The sequence below is a fragment of the Cygnus atratus genome, chromosome Z (genome assembly GCF_013377495.2).
Source record: "Cygnus atratus isolate AKBS03 ecotype Queensland, Australia chromosome Z, CAtr_DNAZoo_HiC_assembly, whole genome shotgun sequence".
NCBI lineage: Eukaryota > Metazoa > Chordata > Aves > Anseriformes > Anatidae > Cygnus > Cygnus atratus.
Window position 1 is genome coordinate 34,663,580 of NC_066396.1, and position 21,524 is coordinate 34,685,103.

At 38.1% G+C, this 21,524-nt stretch overlaps 1 protein-coding gene across 9 annotated transcripts in view; it reads left to right on the top strand.

The window, feature by feature from the left end:
- CCDC171 (coiled-coil domain containing 171) overlaps nucleotides 1-21,524 on the top strand; it is a 168,116-nt gene that overhangs the window by 24,692 nt on the left and 121,900 nt on the right. For all 9 annotated transcript variants that reach the window (XM_035569709.2, XM_035569708.2, XM_035569707.2 and 6 more), the window contains 3 exons: nucleotides 10,136-10,228; nucleotides 11,537-11,697; nucleotides 20,492-20,630. In XM_035569709.2, the coding sequence (XP_035425602.1) occupies nucleotides 10,136-10,228; nucleotides 11,537-11,697; nucleotides 20,492-20,630 (393 nt within the window). The remainder of the gene's footprint in view (nucleotides 1-10,135; nucleotides 10,229-11,536; nucleotides 11,698-20,491; nucleotides 20,631-21,524) is intronic.

Sequence of the window (21,524 nt, forward strand, 5' to 3'; positions counted from 1 at the left end):
TGGGAAGTTTGAATAGCCCTTTTAAAACAAAGATTTTTTTGCTTCAAAATACTTACACAAGTTTTTGTTTGTTTGCTTGTTTTTGTTTGTTTCTTTTGTTTCTTTTTGTGACGTAGTGGCTTATTAACATAGGAATTATGAGATGAAAGGAAGAAGAGCAAGGCAAGCAATAGTTTCTCTCTTTAAGTAATTTGATTGGGTGTATTTACCATCTGTAAATTTGAAAAGGAAGTGCTTAGACCCTTAAATATGTAACTGTGCCCTGGAGATGGTTTTATAAGAGAATGCTATCTATTAACGACAGTCAATGAAGATATTTTAATTATTGCTTAATTTTTATTAGAATTAAGTTAATGTGTTGATCTCTCAATACTCTCTAGTGAGAAGACAGCGTATTGACGCCACAGAAAAAAGTCTTGTGGTACTTGTAAGTGTAGGTGTTTAATCAGTGATGAAGGAAAGTTTGTGATAAATGCTCTTGAATAGGAAGGTTTAAGCAAATAAGTGCAAGTCCACATGAATAATAATAAAAGAAAAAAGTAGCCTAAGTTAAACAGCAGCGCGTATGCTGTAGTCAGCTTGCATTTCACTGCCATCTCAAAAGTAAATTGCATGTTTGCAAATGTCTGAAAGGGCCTACAGTGGTATCTTGAAGTCAGAGACATTAACTAATAAACATCTTTTGGAAATGCCTGTACTGTAAGAAGCAGAAGCACTAAATATTTTCAGCTCATAGTATTGCTCGCTGTAGACTTCATACTGAATGGACTCAAATTCCAAGGATTGTGACAACATTATCTGCATCGTACAAGGTAACTGTACGCTGCATCTCTGTTTTACAAAAGTTTGTTTTTGCTTTTTTTGTGGTTATGAAAAGCTGCCTCCTCAGGGTTCTGAACTTCAAAATTCAGGATCACAAAATCTGTTTTAAGCTGCCCTCTCACCTTTATTTCTCTCCCAGAAACTTTACATAGAGAAGCATTTTAGTATTAGCACAGCTTGAAAATTAATTTGCAACGTTTCTTGTTCAAAACCTCACTTTGACTTACAAATTTGTTATTCTGCTTCTCTGACATTCTGGAATACAGTCAGGCAGACATATTATCTGTTCTTCATGCTGAAACATAGTGGAAGAACCTCAGCCAAAGAGACCAGATAAACTCTTCTTCAACTCTGTAGTATGGTTACTGGAACTTTTTCTTTGGAGATTGTAAGGAAAGTAAATGGTGGAGTATTCAAGGACAGACCTGCTGGGTAAAGGAGGGGAACTGAGCACAGCCTTCCCTCCCAATAGTTTGAAATAAAGGACTGTGCTCTTTTAAATGGGCATAGTGCATTCCCACATAGAAAGAAGTGCTTCTGTGAAGCCTGGAGATTGTTGGGATATAAACAATATAGATTGCCTGGTTATAAACGTGCTGTGCTGTCAGTGGAATTTCTTCCTCCCTAAATTAAGCAGCCTCCTCAGTAGCATGATAGCATCTATGGATCGCATTCTTAGTTGCCAAATTCTTCCTGTGCATTGTGGAAAAGGTATTAAAGGAGGGCAATAAAGTCTGGGCAGTAGTTCTCACTGTGTGCCAAAATGTTGAGGTCTCTGCGGTTCTGCCCACCTAGTGCTACTCTTGCAAGGTTCTGTGTTTTTCTTTTTAAAGTTGCCAATTTAAAAGTCCTCAGTCCATGGGAATAGGTTATTACCTATTAGAAATACAGATAAAGTTCTGACAACCTGTACTTCATGCTGTGGTTAAAATACAAACATTATTTTAGCCTGTAGTGTTAGTATTTGAGACAGATTTCCTTTCAGTTATAGAGGCCTGAAAGTAAAACCCCAGTTAGAAGGCAGTGCATTTATTCAAGAAGTAGCCCTGTATTTCTTTATTTATCTTCATGGAATATTTACCTTATAAATTGATTTTTTTTAAATTTATCTTTATTTTTGTTTATTTTTAATGGGAAAATGGGCTCGTGAGATGTTCTTATGTCAATATCCATGCTGAGTACCTCGTTTTAATGGGCATTAAGTTTAAAATGTGTACTTAAGTTTTTCATGATGATAGTAAACATCTTAAGGTGATTTGTATAGTGAGTAGGATAATTCTAATTAAAAGGCAGCCCTTTAATTTTATGCCATACACTACTTCTTGATATGCAGTCAGGATAATTTTATGGAGTTCACAAAGCTGTTCGTTTACTACCCTCTGCTGGATGTGAGGGAGAAGTCCATGAAAAAATACAGGTTACAGTAATGAATAGAAATGGTAAATTTAGAATCTTTCTTCTTGTACTTTGACACTTGTGGAGGTGATAAATTCTAATGGATTAGATTATAAAGAAAGAAAGGAGGAAAAAAAGTCTTGCCTGCCACTCCACCCCAGTCTCTCCCCCCACACACACCTTTTATTATTTTTGAAATGTTATTCGGGTTTTATATTTCTTATTATTCTGAACATGGTCTAAAGGAGTACATTTCTAGTTTCTGGAGTGCATCTCTAGTTTCTGGAATTAGACTATTCATTCTTGGCAATTCTACAGAAGCTTTCCTTTATTCTGCTGCAAGATAGTTGGTACCATGTCTAACCTGCTAGTTTTATAGCTTGCAGCAGTACCGAATGTGGTGCCCACTGCATGGGCTTGGAGTTCTTCTGAGCACATACTGTACCAGAAAAAATCGAAGTGGAAACCCTGTCAGTGTTCTTCATCTTTAGCCAAAGATAAAGCAGTCAAACAAATTCTTGATATATTTGTATTGAACTCATCTAGATTCTGCAAGTTGCAAATATAAGTATTCTGGAAGCAGAGTCTTTTATTTTAGCCCTTTGCACCAGTACTCTGGAAAGATGATTTCTTGGGAAATATAAAGAAATTTGTATTTATGAACAGTGTTTCGTGTGATGTGTTTAGCTGCCAAAAAGCTGGGAGGGAAAGCTGTTTGACGAATAGTGAGGAGAGGAGAATCTGGATTTTTATCATGAGAAACAGAATTATTAGTTCATAAATTTCAATCTCTTTGTCTTGTTCACAGAAATGCAATGATTTTCTATTGTTTGTTTTGTGTTTGGGGTTGCCAACTTTTAGTAAGATGAAGCTCAGGGTCTCTCAAGGTTTTAAAGCGTTTCTCATGAGTTCTGAAATATGTCCTATAGCTTGGTGCATTTTATTTTGGAGACTTTGAATATGTTGCCATTTAAAGATGAATCCCTTAGCTTTCCTGATGCCTTTCCCATCCCCCTCCTTTAAGTATATTGACCTTTTCATGTCCTGCTAAATGCATCATCTTGCAATAACTTGGTAATGTTGCTGTGGTGGGAAGATGACTGCAAAGAAAACTTGTTGGAGTGATGGTCCACCTCTGTATTTACAGAAGGTGTAGGTACATGTAATAATTCAGGGTTGTAGGTGTACTAAATTTCTTACTGTATCCAAGTCAGAGAATCAAGAAGTTGAGGTCCCAGCTAAAATCAAAGTAGAGTGGAGAAAAAAAAAGAAACAACACACACACCACCACCAACAAAACAGAAACCAACCAACCAAAAAAAGAAAAAAAGACCTGCTTTTTAATTTTATGTGTTACTAGTAAATTCACTGTGAATTACAGTGTAGAGTAAGTTAGATAAGTCTCACAGGAAAAAATTGAAAAAGCCCCAAAGAGTGTGATAGAGAACACATTCCTCGCTCGTTAACAGTGTCACTGCTTGAAATTTAAACTCCTTTTTGTCTTCTATGCCTACACGCTTCTTGATAGCTTTTTCGTGTGTCCATAATGCACAACTTCTGTCTTGGAATTCTAGCTACTGTGGCTGTCGTGTATTCTCTCTAAGAGCTGCAGTTTTCATAATGATACCTCTGTGGTGGCTCTGAGGTTTAGGCTTCTTCAGTGACAGGCTCGCTGATGTAATGGAATTCATCTCTGAGAAGATATTCCCCTTTATCATCTCATACTTCATTGTATTACTCAAGTTGAGGTTGAAGGCTGTTCACTCTTAATTTGCTATCAGACCAAAACTGAATACTGTCTTCTGTAGACCTTAACAGGAGCTAGTAATAAGTCACATGTAAATCTTGTCTGTGTGCATATATAAAGTAACAGTGTCAGTTAATGTGCTCTTACAGGGTTTATGGGTTATGGAGCATGGAACCAGAAGGGACATCCTTTTCCCCTCAAGGTACGGTAGAAAGGGAGACAGTTCATATGGGTTTGTCAGCTGCAAATCAGTTGCAGAATAGAATGAACTTGGACTTTAATCAAAGGCAACCAAACTGTATCATTTTAACAATCCTAGTTTTTACTTTTTTTTTTCTTAAAGCAAAGTATATGGGTGATCTTGGAGATCCCATGCTAATGTAGTTGTTGATCCAGTGTTACGCAGGTCAAATATGGCTCTTCTGTCAATGACATATGTTATTCTAGACTTCATATATAGGAGATGTTCAGTGAGGATTGGCTGCACTCCCTTAAAATGAAAGAACGCTTGTAGTTAAGTACTTTTATAGTTACTAAAAAGTTGTTTATTATCTGGACAGGAGATGGCTCCACCTTACCATGATCAAGAAGCACCAGCCTCTCTAACACTAGGTGGAAATGGTCAGCACATTTCCCAAAGATGTGCTTAGACCTGACCTCCTGATTTGAGTTAGGATTCATAGGGAAATGCTTTTAAGTTGGAAGAAATTAAGATCTTAATCTGAATATGGAAGCACACAAATAGAGTGTGTGGATGATGATCCTGATTTGAAACGTGTATATTCACTGAAAACCGTATCTTGGCTGAGCATTGCCTGTAGGGGCTGGATCTCAGCCGTGGGATGTGTAAGTATCCTGACAGCTTGCTAGTAAAAGTGAAACTGAAAAATCTTGCGGAAGTGATCTAAGTAGAAGCAGAGAAGATAAAAATTATTTCTGTTACTGTATCTAAACTTAGTAACTGTTGTAAATGTACTTTTATATTTTTGTTTTCTTTGTTGTATTTTTCTCTGATAATAGGTATTTTGATGTAAATGTAAGTATTAAAGGATTCCATTTTCATGGCTGTGGCATTGTACAAGTGTAAGATATTGAATTATTCTTTCAGTATGCACTACCCCAGTATTCACAAATATTGCAGCACTTAAAAGAAGGGTGAGAGGCTGAGAAAAGTGGAAGCCACACAGGCCAGCATGGAAAATGGTACTGCAAACTGTTAGCATGTGCAAAATGTCTCCTAGAAACCACATTAGCATTGGCATGCAACAGGCAAGTGGAAAATGTGGCTGAACCTTAAGGGATTAAAGGAAATAGTCTAACCATAAAGCATAGTTGTACCCATGAATTGTAAGGCTTGCATTGAAGTTTCTGTAGTAATTTTTATTTGCCATCTCTCAAAAGACGCAATTTTGTCTGTGCTGTTGTGGAAACAGATATGAAATACTTTGTCCTTTAAATTAAGACCTAATTTGGCTCAGTTTGAATATCTGAGGAAACTTTGAAGATTCCACAAGTTTCTGTATAGTACCTTACTTAAGATAAGTACCTTAAGATAAGCTTGTCTTCAGGTATCCTGCAGGTGCACATGGAACTCACAGATGAGCTCTTCAACCACTGCATCTTACTGGATAACCAATTTTATATCAATGTTGGATATGCAAACACCTTGTAACCACTGGAGAACACACTTTTTTGGATCCATCCTTGAGATACACCTCCCTGGTTGGCTTGGACCTGAAAAGAGGCATTCCAAGCTAAAATAGAAAGTATTCCCCCTTGATTCCCAACTGAGAGACTGTGATTTGTATGTCCGAGACCTGCAGGTTGTTTTCAAGCATATTCTTCTTTGTATGAAGGCATTGTGTAAAGTTTTTGGATATATGGTTCTGCAAGGAGAGTGATTCTCATCTTCTGCGAGATTCAAAGAGGTTTGGCAAATGTGATTCTCGTACCAGCAGATTATTTTTTTTCCTGTTTGTTACCTTTCTGTTTGTCAGAAAGGAAAGTGGAACTCCTCATCCCACTTCTTCTGGAATTGTTCATATGGTGTTACAGGTTAGACTCATCCCTGACATCTCTTTCTTTCCCTCATGGAGTGCATAATGCATCGTTCTCTCTGGCAGAGCATGCAGCTTCTCAGTGTGGAGAGAAGTGTTTATAAGGATCAATAGAGCCTGTTTGAAACTTTACTAGCAAAATAGACAGTATTTATATATGGTGGTTTTTTTTGTTTGTTTGTTTGTTTTTGGCGGTTCTGTTGTTCCCAAATAGATCATCAGTCTCAGTTTGGAATCCAGGTACATTATCTCTGTCTGATGTGCACTTTGATAAACAGCAATTCCCAAATTCTTTTCTGTATAGCAGTCTAAGCAAATGTGAACTTCTCTGTATTTGATAAGTCTTTCAGTTGTTTAGCAAGGTGTATGTGCTAATTGCTGGAAATACATCTTTTGCAGTTTCTGTTTTCCCACAAATTTTCCATTTAATTGTCTGGCATATGACTGCTTAAATTTGCTAAATGTATGGTGAACCAGAAGCTGTAGCAGTCAAGTCACAGAACTCTGGAAAAAGAATATTCATTGCTGTACCAGACACAGACAACATCTACATTATTTCCCCAATTTACATGTGTAACTTTTCTACAAGCTCTTTTAAACATGTGAATCTATTCTGGATAAGAGAGCTGCTTATACTGGTAAACTAAGGTTGAGTTTTACCAGAATAATCTTTCAAGGTGTATAAGAAGAATATAGTTCAATCATCATCTTTGGTTTCTATCTATCCAAGAAAGTAGTGGCAGTTCTTGTCTGGTCCCTGACAGTGACTTGACTTGATTGAAAATACATTTCAGTCCTCTCCCTAGGTCCATGTTTTTTGAAGCTTCAGTGAACTCATTTAAGCAAGATTTTAAAAATCAAAGTGGTAGCAAACTACTTCTATGACTCAAGACTTTGAAGAATCATACTCTAGAAGGTGAAGTTCAAAAATAAGGACAGGAATTGAGATTCCTGACCTTGCAAAGAAACCCCTATTTTGAACAATTCATTTGCTCAGGTCTTTATATGGGGAGATTATCTGTAAGATTCTATTAATTTCCCACCTATTTTTGATTTCTATTATCTGATATAATATTCCTGTATTCTCTGTTTTGAGTATCTTTTGAATGGTTTCCATTGGATACATGCCAGGTGCATCTAGGTCGTCTTTGGTTGGTCTAGGATTCATACCTCTTAACTACAGCCTAGACATACTGTCTTTTGTTTCAAGCTCTAATTAGAAGCCTATTTCTTATGTTTCAGAGATTATCAAAAATCTCTGTAGATGAAACACCAGTTTTCCCAGTACTTCCCTTTTTAGGCTTGCTAGTTATACAAGTTAATTCTTCAGTAACTGTGATGGTTCAAGCAAATGAACCATCTGCAAATACGTCTTTTTAAATGGATTTGCTCTTAATTCAGAGAGTAAAAGAGTGATGTGTTGGCACTTCTTAAGGTGTCTGATTGCTCCTGCCTCTCTTTCTTCGTTGTTTCACAATTTTTAGGACTAAAGTTCTGTATTTCTGACAGTTTAAGTTTCCTTAGGACCATTACTTTTCCCTTTGTCCATCATGTCGGCTTAAAGAAGTGTGCTCTAGTTTTAAAGAACTACACCAAGAACTGATACATATGTGATCTGTATCTGCATCTGGAGATGAGGGTTGCTCCAGTTTTGCATTCTTGGCAGATGCCCTCAATCAAGCTGTTATTTGTTCTCTCCGTTTCCACTTTTCTTCTCAGGACTGATGAAATCTCATTGTTCTAGGGGGCCTCCATTTGTGAAAGTCAGTTAACCCTTGTGATAGTGACCTGCAACAAGCAGAAAGCTCTTTTGTTTCAGATGAGGAGAGGCCGAGAGGAAGGAACAGAGCAGAGTTCTCACTTGGACTGATGCTCAGAAAACAATACAGGATTCTGTAGTCCAATGCAGTACAGAACATGTGAATTACTAAGTTATGCCTAAAAACTTGCAGAGTCACTTTTTTCACTTTTTCTATTTCAGTGTTTGATATATAAATAGACACTTGAGCAAGCTGACCAAAGATGGAAGAACATTTTTGCCCTTGAGTGTATGTCATGAAATGTTCCCAGTGAAGTTTTTAGCTCTTCATTTTTTTAAATAATTTTATTTCTCACACTAAATGTTGTGATAAGTACCTTCCTTGCTCTTCCCTATGCTCTTCTAATCAAAGACTGACTTTCTGAGAGTTACTACAGAAGAAATGAAATCCACCTCACTTATATATATTGTTTACTGACTACTTTTACTAGGGTGGCAGTATTCTTTTGTAAAACCATCCCGTTGACAGATGTTGATCTATTGGAGAATGCTAAGGAGGTCCTTCCAAACTGATCCAAGAGGTAGTTTGCTAATTCTGCGTTAAGGCTAAAGGGGAGTAAGAGCTGATGTGTGGAAGGAATGAGGTTGTTAAGAGTCTAAACCAAGCTGTTTCTGAGAATAGTCTTAGAAAAATAGAAGTACAGGGGGAGTATTTGTGCAGGATTTGTGGACTTATTTATTTATTTAATTATTATGGTAAGCAGATAAAATTCCTGAGAAGAAAAAAAGTTTAAGTCTTCTGACAGATCTTACTGTGGAGTAGGTTTGGTAAGCTCTGTGCTGTTGCTGCTTTTCTTTTTAATAGGCCTTCTATGGACATCAGTTTTAAAAATCTTTCCTTTTTGTGTGTGTGTGTATGTGATTATACAAACAAAGTTTCAATTTATTGCCAAGAACTTTTGTTTTAACATCTGTTAATGTTTTTCTTCTCTTAAATGGTTGGAATCAAGATGCAGTCTCACATGCTTATTACTTTATTTTACATTTCCAAAATCAATAACTTTGATTGTATTTATGTAACCTGAAATGTGCTCATGTTAAATGATTTCTTGATATTAATTCCTTTTTCTTGGTCTTCCTAATTTAACTTGAAACCAAGAGATAATTTGGGATATATTTTTCTTTTCAATTCAGTCATCCATCACAGTGAAAAGATTTTATTGATAGAAAACAATGTAGTTAAATTTACATGCAAGTTCCTATTGTATCAGATCTTTGGTTACTGCTTTTGATAAAAGTATTTTTCCAGATGAAACTCTGTTCAGGCCTTTATCTGGACGTATGTGTCTGGTGATCACTTTTGTGTTTAATGTAACTTGGAAGATTTTTCTTCAGCTTGAAACACTTGACAGGATAAAAGCAACAAAACCAACAAAAAGTAAGAAAATAACCTACCGTTTGAACTTTTTGTGGCCAATCCAAATTTCACAGTAGATTTTTAGCATAGTTATTTGCATTCTTCTGCTTTTCTCAATTTTGAAAGAATGGACATCAAAGATTCACAAGTCTAATTCAGACATGTTGCTTAAACTATGCATACATCTGTATGTTCTTTTGTGTAATGACATGTGCTAACTGACTAAATTAGGATATTTGGTAAAAGATCATACACATAATGTCTGCTAGACAAAAACATAGAATAGTTATAGGTCAAGGAACACTATAACAAAGAATACTAAGTTAGTTCTTTGAAGCATTACAGACTTTGGAATTTTCGATGCAGAGAAACTGATGGGTCTAGAGCTGCAAAGCCCTATTTTTGGCACCTTAATTGGAAATTACGTGCCAAAACCAATATGTGCTTAAGGAATTCTCTATATTCTTGATGCTTTGTCTGTCTTAATACTGAAATTGCAGGTACTCTATTGATAAATACTCATTGTATTTTGAAACATATAGGATGGGGTTATGTTGCCTCAGGTGACAACCTTGGTGAACAAGCAAGTAGCAAGGTAACGAGTAGAATATTTAAGTTTAATGTTTTTACTTTCTCATTTCAGCCACAGTTTTCTTCATTCTAAAACAATGCAGCAATAACATAATGTTACGTTAATTTTTTTAACTAAATAGAAAATATTTTTTACATGCCTAAAATAGTAAATAATTATCTGGATATGTATTTCTTGGTGCATCACAGTTCTTACATCATTTCTTGATATATCACATTTCCAAGTACAAGTAGTTCAGATCTACCAGGTTAGTATACAGAGTCCTAATGTACTGAATAAACAGAATAATCTTTGTGTTCTATTTACTATCTGTCTGGACTTAAATTTCTTCAAAATGTATTTCTAGGCAGCTACAGTGAGAATAAAGAAATTGGAAGAAAACACTGAAGCAGAGAGAGCAGCGCATTTGGAATCCAAGTTCAATTCAGAAATCATCCAGGTAAGCTGTTTGTTAAATACTTTGTGGAAGTGTACAGTAAAAGAGTTGATGAAGATGTAAAGATACAATCTTCCAAAAATGGTAAGACCACTTACTTTATTCAATAAGAACATTAAATATTTTTTTTGTATTGTGTTGAAACTGTAATAACTAATACATAAACGGAAGAATAGAAACATACCTATTTTTGAGGGACCATTATTTTTTTATATTAATAATTTAGTTACATTTGTAAGTTTGAGAGAGTAATTTCTCCTAGCATTTAAACAGTGTGGGAAAAGGAAATATTTCACTGGAGTTAAACACCATAATACTAGTTAAATGTCCTGTCTTTTGGATGGATGCTTACTACAACACCCAGTGGATACATCTAACTTCTTTAGGAATGGGATAATCAATGCACCCTGAAAGTGCTGTTCCAAATACCATTTTTCAGAGTAGATTTCAGCTTCAAATAAAATTACAGTATCAGCAATTACCAGGAAAGGTTAATTGTATGAGAAAAAGTAGCATATATATAATTGAATATTAAATCTTTAAATCATACGGGGTTTGACCAAATAAGGCAATTATGGCTTATTTTAAAAAGCAAACAAGAAAAATTTAAATAGCAGTTCCTTAGTAATCTTACATTATCACACCCTTTACAATGTATTTAAAAAAAACTCCAAAACCCACTTCTTAAAAAAAATCTTAAAAACTTAAAAAAAGAAGAAATTGGTATTTTATTTTTTTATTTTCTGAGTAACAAAAATAAGTACTGCCATTCCTGAGATAGTTATTTTCCTAGTCTCATGATCTGCTCTGTCAACAGGCACTTTTTTTTTTTTTTAAAGTGACAATGTACTAAAATGGAGATACTCAATTTTCTTCGTTTCCTCTCCTTACTTTACCATATTCAAAGGAACTGGGAGGGCAACATTCCTTAAAGTTAGGGACTTCTCTTTTATGAGTTAGTGACTGGTTAGGTTTTCTTTCATGTTCATGTATGTGGACTTTACAAGTGTGTTTTGTGCTGAGCAGAAGTGTAGCCTTTGCTGTTAATCCCCCACTTTCATGCATCTAACTTAAAAAACAGAATTTCCCCGAAAACCTTACCTAAAGCCTAAAAGACAAAAAATTTTGACGCTACTGAAGGACTGTAAAAGGCACTTTTCCTCAGCTTATGTATTTGTTTCTGTTTGAACTGTATATATTCATGCGCTTTTGCATATTTTCAGTGCTTTTTCTATAAATGCATTAATATAGAATTAATAGAATATAATTGTCCTTAGAACATTGCTTTCATTGTTTTTTTTCACTTTGTAGCTAAGAATTCGAGACCTTGAAGGAGCTTTGCAGGTGGAAAAAGTCAGTCAAGCAGAAACTCTTTCGGATTTAGAAATGATCAGGAAGCAGTTCAAAGAGGTAGAAAATGCATATGAGAAAGAAAAACAGAACGCCCAAGAGAACTTGGAAAAACTCAATATGTAAGTTATCTTCTAAATTTACTGCAAAATGGCAGTAGGCAGCTTGAGTAGCACTTACAGTTTACATTCTCTATAGTTTTCTGTCAGTAGAAAACAAACCCATCCTATGTGCTTTGCCAAACCAAGGCTGAGTACCTGGCATTCTGTTAATAATGGGTTCATACTAGGAGCATACGTATCGTGGGAAGGTGGAGAAAATCTGGAGAAAGTCTGTTATGCAGATTATTTGTCAAAGCAAAATACTGAAAATGGTAGTTATAATAGGGTTCTGTCTCCCGTAGTGTGTGGGAGAGGTGTAGGAAAACATACATGACAGGCTTTTAGCAGATTTTTTTCACTATACACTTAAATTATTATGAAAATTATTCACCTCGTGGAGCTAGATGGATCTTTAAGATTTCTGTCTTGAAGTTGTTTGTTTATAGTGAGTAGTCTTCATTTACAGCTTTTGAATTCAGGTTGAAAGTTTTGACTTAGTAAGAAGATGACAGGAAAAGGTGTGAAGTGTGTGAGAGTAGACAATCATAGAATCATAGAATATCCCAAGTTGGAAGGGTCCCATAACAGTCATTGAGTCCAACTCCTGGCTCCACACAGGTCTACCCAAAAATTCAGACCATGTGACTAAGTGCACAGTCCAAACGCTTCTTAAACTCCGACAGGCTTGGTGCAGTGACTGTGTCCCTGGGGAGCCTGTTCCAGTGTGCAACCACCCTCTCAGTGAAGAACCTTTTCCTGATATCCAGCCTGAACCTCCCATGTCACAGCTTGACACCATTCCCGCGGGTCCTATTGCTGGTCACTAAAGAGAATAGATCAGCGCCTGCCCCTCCACTTCCCCTCGTGAGGAAGCTGTAGACTGCGATGAGGTGTCCCCTCAGTTTCCTCTTTTCCAGGCTGAACAGGCCAAGTGACCTCAGCCTCTCCTCATACATCTTCCCCTCTAGGCCCTTCACCATCTTTGTAGCCCTTCTCTGGGCACTGTCCAACAGTTTAACGGCCTTTTTGTACTGTGGTGCCCAGAACTGCACACAGTACTCGAGGTGAGGCTGCACCAGCGTAGAGTAGAGCAGGACAATCACTTCCCTCGACTGACTAGCAATGCCGTGCTTGGTGCATCCCAGGATGTGATTGGCCCTCCTGGCTGCCAGGGCACGCTGCTGGCTCATACTCAGCTTGCTATCAACCAAAACCCCCAGATCCCTCTCTGCGAGGCTGCTCTCCAGTGTCTTACCACCCAGTCTGTACATATAGCCAGGGTTGCCCTGTCCCAGGTGCAGGACCCAGCACTTGCTTTTTTTAAACTTCATGTGATTGGTGATTGCCCAGCTCTCCAATCTGCCCAGATCTCTCTGCAAGGCCTTTCCACCTTCAGCCAAGTCTACAACTCCTCCAAGTTTGGTGTCGTTGGCAAATTTGCTCAAAACACCTTCTATTCCTACATCCAAATCATTTATAAAGACATTGAAGAGAACTGGCCCTAAAATGGAGCCTTGGGGGACCCCACTAGTGACAGTCTGCCAGCCTGATGCAGCCCCATTTACCACAACCCTTTGAGCCCTGCCCATCAGCCAATTGCTCACCCATCATAAGATGTTTCTGTCTAGCTGTATGCTGGACATTTTGTCCAGTAGGATCCTATGGGAAACCGTGTCAAAAGCCTTGCTGAAGTCCAAAAAGGTCACGTCAGCTGGTTTCCCTTGGTCAACTAGATGGGTGATCTTATCATAAAAGGAAATCAAGTTAGTCAAACAGGACCTACCCCTCGTGAACCCCTGTTGGCTGGGACCAGTGATTGTATTGTCCCCCAGGTGCACTTCAGTAACTTCAAGGACAATCTTCTCCATAATTTTACCAGGCACTGATGTGAGACTGACAGGCCAGTAGGTGCCAGGCTCTTCTTTCTTGCACTTCTTGAAAATTGGTACAACGTTTGCCAGCTTCCAGTCTACTGGGACCTCTTTGGATTCCCAAGACCATTGAAAAATAATTGAGAGAGGTCCCGCGATGGCGTCAGCCAGCTCTCTAAGCACGCTGGGGTGAATCCCACCTGGACCCATGGACTTGTACGGATCCAGGTGGAGCGGCAAATCCCGCACACATTCAGGGTCAGTTGGGAGTTTATCATTCCCACCGTCATGGTCCTCCAGCACAGGGCACCCAGGGTCCCGAAGCCCATCATCAGCATTGAAGATGGAGGCAAAGAAGGCATTAAACGTCTCTGCTTTGCCTGTGTCATTGTCTGTGAGGTGAACTTCCCCATCAAGTAGTGGACCTTTGTTTTCTTTGGTCCTCCTTTTTCTATTCACATATTAAAAAAAAAACACAACTTTTTATTGTCTCCGACAGACCTGGCCAGCTTCAACTGTAATTGGGCTTTAGCCACATGAATTTTCTCCATACAAATGTGAACAGCATCCCGGTATTCCTTCCACGTTGCCTCACCCTGCTTCCAGCAGCCATACACTTTCTTTTTCTGCCTAAGCTCCAGAAGAAGATCCCTGGTCAGCCAGGCTGGCATTCTGCCCCAACTGCTTGACTTCTGATATTTTGGAATTGCCTGATGCTGTGCTTTTAGGAGGCAGTGCTTAAAGACTGACCAGCACTGATGGACGCCAATGCCTTCAAAAGCAGTTTCCCAGGGGATCTTGCTGACTAGTTTCCTGAGCAGCCTGAAGTCCACATTCCCCATATCCAGGGCTGAAGTTTTGGTGGCAGTTTTCCTCCTGTCACCAAAAATTTTAAACTCAACCGCTTCATGGTCACTATGACCAAGACGGCTGCCAATTGCCACGTCCCCCACAAGACCCTCTCTGTTCTCCAGCAACAGATCTAGGAGGGCACCTTTCCTAGTTGGCTCTCTTAGCACCTGCACCAAGAAGTTATCATCTAGGTGCTTGAGGAACCTCCTGGACCTGCTCATGTTGGCCGTGTGGTGATCCCAGTTGACGTCTGGCAAGTTGAAGTCCCCCATAAGGACAAGGGCAGTTGATCTTGAGGTATCTCTTAGTTCCTCAAAGAATCATTGGTGTTGTCATCCTGGGTAGATGGTCTGTAATAGACTCCCACAACGACATCCCCTTTATTTGTTCATCCCTTAGTCCTTACCCAGAGGCTCTCAACTTTGCTATTGCCAACTGCATGCTCCACACAGTCCAGCCTCTCCTTCACATACATCGCCACCACCCCACCTCACCTGCCCTGCTTGTCCCTCCTGAGGAGCCTGTAACCATCTATTGAGGCACACCAGTCACAGGACTCATCCCACCAGTTTTCGCTTATGCCGATGATGTTGTAGCTCTGGGACTGGGCCAAGACTTATAGCTCATCCAGTTTATTCTTCATACTACGTGAGTTTGCATAGAAGCACTTCAAATGCGCCTCATTGTATGCAGCACCCTGTGGAGCAGACTGAAGGACATCACTAGCACACAGTCCCTCTGATTCTGGCATGCTTATCACCAGCGGGCCTGGTTTTATCCCTTTCCCCCTTCAACTCTAGTTTAAAGCCCTATCGATCAGCCCCGCTAACTCCTGGGCAAAAATCCTTTTTCCCCTCTGAGAGAGGCGCATACCATCTGGTGCCAGCAGGCCTGGTGTCACGTAGACCTTCCCATGATCAACAAACCCAAAGTTCTGCCAGTTGCACCAGTTTCGAAGCCACGTATTAATGAGATGAATCTGCTTGTCAACACTGGTCCCTCCTATCGGAAGGACAGAGGCAAACACAACCTGTGCCCCTGATCCTTTAACCAGTCGCTCCAAAGCCCTAAAGTCCCTTTTGATTGCTTTTGGACTTCCCTTGCTGCTTTGTCATTACCAGCCTGAAAAAATTACCTGGAATGACAAAAATTAAAGCCTGATAAAATTACCTGGAATTCTTGTCCCACTTAGCATAATCTGTTTTGTCTGGTAACAGGTGGTTTTTGGAAGAATGGCTTTGTTACGTTCCCCAGGCAGATAGGAGGATTCATAGTACTGTATTGTCTTCTTTGGCTGAATCAAGTATATATTGGTGTAAGAAACTGTCAACCAAAAGAATGGTGTTGGAAGGCAGATAACTAAGCCAAATGTTAAGTAAAGTGAAGGACAGTAATAGGTGAAGTTTAGGGAAGGAAGAGCTTTAAGAGGACTTAAAGTTGGTGGTGCACAGTGGGAGTGTGTAAGGAGATTCAAGCTACTAGAATGAGTTGGAGAAAGGCAGAAGTGGAACTTCCTTCAGTCTAGGATTATATGGGTATGTACACACAGGTATTTATGTTGACTTACACAAACAATAGCAAAGAACAGAAGAAACTGGATTTTGTACAGGTAAGGAATTTTGTGGACCTTTGAGCACTGAATTCATCCTTACTATATACATGGTTACAAAGCTGTTTTTAGTAACATTTGAAACATCTGCTGTGTTATTATTCGTAAAAATAAGGACAAAATAAGTCTGAATGTGAGATTATGCATTTAGGTAAACCAGAGCCATATTAAAAAAAATAAATCCTTTTTTTTTTCCCTAAGAAAATGTAATCATTTTCATATAAAAAAAATTGTGACAATATGTGAAATACATTATGATTCTTCATGAAGATTGCAGTCTTAACAGCTGGGAAGCTGACTGAATATATTTTGAGACTCTCTGTGGTCCTAAAAGAACATCCTGTCTGGTGATTCTTGCTTTGAACATGAATCTGTGTTAGCAACGTAAATGGCTTTAAACTAAAACTAAGTTATTTGTGTTTCCTTGAAGTACAGAGAGAGCCTGTATCAGTGAAATGACTTTTTTTTTTTAATTTAAAAAGTTCCTTTATACTCAGAACAGCCTTGTTTGAAGATTGTTGGATCACTGGCTTTACATAAGAAGCAATTTGCATTTCCTGTGTTCTTCATGTATGTAACTTCTTATTCTTACACAGAATATGGTTCATTTTTTTTCTTCTGGTAGGTTGCCATATTCAGGTGGTCCAGAAAATATCGATAATTCATGTTTTCACAGATGAGTTCACAGATAATATCTTTTCTTCCCCACTCATTCTTGGACTGTTTCTTCAGTCCTTCCGAGGTCCAGTATTCCAAGGTCAGATTTTCCAAGGTCCATATTTGTATTTAAAGCTAGAGCAGACAAAGTCAGCGTCCTCAAATGAAACAGATGAATTTGGGGTGTTTCTTGGCTGATGTCAATGAAGCTGGAGTAGTTTTCAGCCTAGAAAAACTTTTGCAGTCTTGTCAACATGGTATGACTTTCTGTAATCAATCAGGGAACCGTTAGTCTTCCAACACTCTCTAGGTACCATTTACTCCTTCCGTCTAGAAACTTCTGGAACTATTCTCTTTTTTTCTGTGTAAGCTGAAAAAGTTGCCCTTGAATTGTATGAGCAGCTCATACATGCATAAGGCATTGGCTTTGTGTGTTAATTGGATATCAGTATAAACTTTGTCTAATATCCAGACAGTACTTTCACTACTTTCAATTATTTGTTGATTCAAGCAATTATTTCTAGCAGCTTCTGCCTACTGAGAAAATTTTCCATGATTTTAGACAATGCAAACCTTTCTGTGGAAGCCAACACAGTTTAACAGTTGGTGGTTGTGTCAACAGAGCTTAAAGAACAGCCATCCACTTGATGGTCTCAAGTGGACCGTCAGTATACTCGTATACTTTAGATACTTGCATGCAGTGGGCATGTACTGCCTCTTTTGTCTCCTGCCTTTTTTATGTTTTGAGGCAAACAAGTATCAGTTAAACTGATGAGTATCAGTGGTTTCTTTCACTGGATCCCATCATTAGAACTTTTGATCTACTTACCTTTGAGGGTTGTGGTCCTTGGACTAATGACAATGTCAGGAGCTTGACATTTTATTTTAAGTCATAGTTTGGCATCCTAATATATTTTCCCTTTTTCTGGAGGAGTCCCACAAGATTGTGTTTAAGTCTTATACCTTGAAAATGTTGGGGACTTTCATTTATTGTGATAGAACTCTTGAAATTTTTTTAGCTGGACTTGATGTGGAATAAATGATACCAAAGTTGGAAGCTATCTAAAGCTGTGAGAAATTATTTTCTCAGAAAAAGATGGTTGTAGTAACTGATACCAAGCAAACAGACTTTTCTGGGTTGCATAATTTATTAATTAGCTCTGAACCCAGTAGAACTATGTAAATTGGAAGCAACAAGGGATCTGACTCTCTGTGTGAATTTACTTTTCTTGAAGAGTGAGGGCATGACATAGAATAAATTGGAACTTCTCTTACTGTGTTTCTGAAAGTTATGAGAGTAGGAGTGACTTTGGAGGACTGAAATAGACAAATTCTTTCTTTAAGGTTAAGAAGTAAACATCTACAGCTAAAAGAAAAAAAATCAGCCAGGCTGAAGCAGAAGCACATAGGTATTAGGAGGACTTATAAAGTATTCGTTTAGCTAAAATATATGTTATATCTTTATATAAGAGATAAGTCTATAGGACGTATGTAAGAAATAAGTCAAAGCCACGAAGTGACAATATTTATTCAAAACTTTAAAATTTGGAAGAATTTAGAGCCTTTTGGATTACTTAAAATTCTAATGAGACAGAAGTGGTGGGAGAAAAGACAAGGAAGAGAGAGACCTTGTTGTTGCCACTGTTAAGTTATGTCATAGAATAATTCAGATTGGAAGGCATCATAGAAGATCTTCAGTTCAACCTTCTTCTCAAATCAGGATCAGCTATGAGATCAGGTTGTTAAGGGCTTCAACCAGTAGAGTCTTGAACACCTCCAAGAATGGAGATTGCACAAGCTTTCTGGGAGTCTGCTCCACTTCTTGACTGCCATTATGGTAGAAAAAAGCTTCTCCTAGCATCTCCTTTGAACCTTTTCTGATTCAGTTTGTGACTGCTGTCTCTTGTCCTCCAGCCATACATTACAGCGATGAGACCGTAATGTCTCAGTCTTCTTGATAACCTAAAGATATTGTGGGGGTTTGTTATGCACCCTGAAGTCGTCTTTTCTCCAGGATGAATATATCAAGTTCCCTCAGTTCTTACATGGGTTGTACTCTAGCCCTTGATCATTCTGGTGGCATTCATCGGACCTCATTCTAGTTTATTAACTTTTTTTCTTGTGCTGTTATTAGTTCTCTACTAAAATGCTATGCTGCTGATTTGTGGCTGGCTTGCTGTCTGCCAGGTCTTTTTGGTCAGAGCTGCTCCCCAGCCACATCGCTTCAGGGGGGCTCTTCCTTCCCAAACTCTGAACTTCCACGTGCCACTGTTGAATTTCAGAAGCTTCATGTTGGTGCTTTCCTCCTGCCCATGTAGGTTCTTCCCAGTGTATCAGTTTTGTTGTGTTGTAACCTCCCCCCGGCCCAGTTCAGTGTTATCTGCAAAATTGATGAAATGGCACTCTTGGCCTAATCCACGTGATTGATAAAGATATTAAACAGATTGTAGTATACACTCCTACAGTATCCAAAAGTAGTTACCAGTCACTACCATCTGAGATTTACTATCTAACCTTTTTTATTATTTTTTTAATCTATGTGGTTGTGTATCTAGACTGTGAAGTCCTAATTTGGCTATAAAAATACTATGAGGCAGTGTCAAAAGCTTTGCTAGAGTTTAGTTAAACATCATCCACTATTCTCCTTTTGTCAACAACTCCATTTCTTCTATCGTGGAATGTAACTGGGCTGGTCAGACATGACTTAACCGTGGTAAATCCTCAGTGACTGATTCCCGGTCATCTTTTTCTCTTTCGTGAGCCCAGAAATTTGTTCCAGGAGGACTTGGTCTGTGATCTTCCTTATACATGTGAGGCTAACTGGTCTGTATTTCCATGGCTGGTTCTTTTGCACTTGTCTGAGTAGAGGTGTGATATTTGCCTTTCTCCAGTTGCCAGGCACCTCCCTGTTCTCTATGACCTTTCAAAGGTAATGGTGAGAAGCCTAACTATGACATTGGCCAACTCTGTCAGCACATCTGAATGTAGATGTGCTGATGTCTTCAATTTCTATGCATTCAGTTCTCACAAGTAATCCCTGCCTCAATCCTCATCTGTTGCTAGCAGTTGTTTGAACCCTGTGGACAAGCATGTTTTCTTTCCTACCATAATACAGTGGTATAAATCTCTTCTTGTCCTTGTCATCCTCTACAAACATAAGTTCCAAGTGAGCTTTGGCTCTTCAGACACCTTGCATGCATGCCTAGGCAATCTTTCTAAATTCCTCCTTGTATTCCTATTCCTGCATCTGTCTCCTGCATGTTGTTTGGCCTTGCAGCTCTCATGAGCTGCCTGCTTAGCCATGCCATGGTCTGTTTGTTTGTATGTTTGTTTTCATGAGTACCAGGAAGGACAGTTCTAGTAGAAGTTGTTTTAAAGCTTTGGGTGGATCTACTGGTGGAAAAATCTAAAGTCATGCCATTCTGAGTAGCATAAAGTCAGGTATGTGGAATCATTGGAAGTGATGTTTGTACATGAAAAAAAACTTGTTGTTTAAGCAAGACTTGACATAGTGTTTCTGAAGAGGGCTACCGTGTTAATTAAGTTTTGATGAATTATGTTTATTACGTATAATTTGGAGTCCATATCAAAATGATCAAATAAAGTTATGGCTGGAAGCTTAGTAGAAACATTAGTAATTGAAAAAACTTTCCTGAAAAAAAAAAAAGTAGGACTTTTTCAGTTGAAAAAATAGTGTGTGGCTTCAGAAGCCTTACAATGTGTAAACATCATATGTGCCACATCTGTTGATTATATTTAAAAGTATATAGTGTAGTTCACAAAAGTATTTTTGATTAATAAATGTTCTAATGCTGAAACTTTCCAGATTAAAAAGAGAGTATTTCTCCACAAACAAGCAAATGAATGAGAAGATAGAGGAAAAGAAAAAGGTAATTAAAGATCTCTCTGAGAGGCTACAGGATAATGAAAAAACTCGCAGAGAATTACAAGAGGAACTTGCAATGGTAAGACAAAAGGCCTGTGGCACTTGTTTCTTAGGGGTTTTTCAACATACTGTGAAAATGTACTTGCTTTGCTGAGCAGTGCAAGAACTCTATTGTTACTCTAATCTTACTCATATTACTTTTTTTTTTTTTTGTAAAACATGAATAAATGTAGCTAATACACTGGAGAAGCTAAATTGAAAATGTACCTTAAGTGTTCTGCTGTGTATTTAACTGAAGAGCTTTTGCAGAAAACAGCTACATTAAAAGAGTGGCTATGAGAATTTAACTTGTGTTTACGTTCCTAGAGAAGGCAGCAATTTGTAGAAACAGATTATGGTTCCTTGTAGGGAATATTATATCTTTGTACCTAGCCCTTTTTCATCTACAGGCTTCATTAGGTACCATTGTATGTACGTACACACATTTATTTCACACAACATCTTGTTTTTACTGCAACATTTGACTATAAATATGCTTGTTTGAGGGTGACAAAGCAGAGGGGATTTTTTTTTCTTTGATGTGGATTTGGCATGTGGGATGTATTTTACTGTGTTACTTTCTGAAATCTTTCTTTTTTATATGACCAACTGGGGCCTTCCCTCTGTTTCTGCTCACCCCAAGTCTGAATAACGATTTTCCCATCCTCTTGCATAGCAGCAGAGACAGAACACATATCTTACGCATTATCTATAAAACCTTCTCTCTTTCAACTGTGTAGTAGCATTTGCAATATTTCTATACTTATCCAATGTAAACCATTTTATTTTATTTTATTTTATTTTATTTTATTTTATTTTATTTTATTTTATTTTATTTTATTTTTATTAATACTAGGCTGCAAATTTCTTCCTTTTCCATCTCCTGGAGCTGTGAGTTTGGAAGGTAAATGCAGTCATTTTCCTGCTGCTGGCA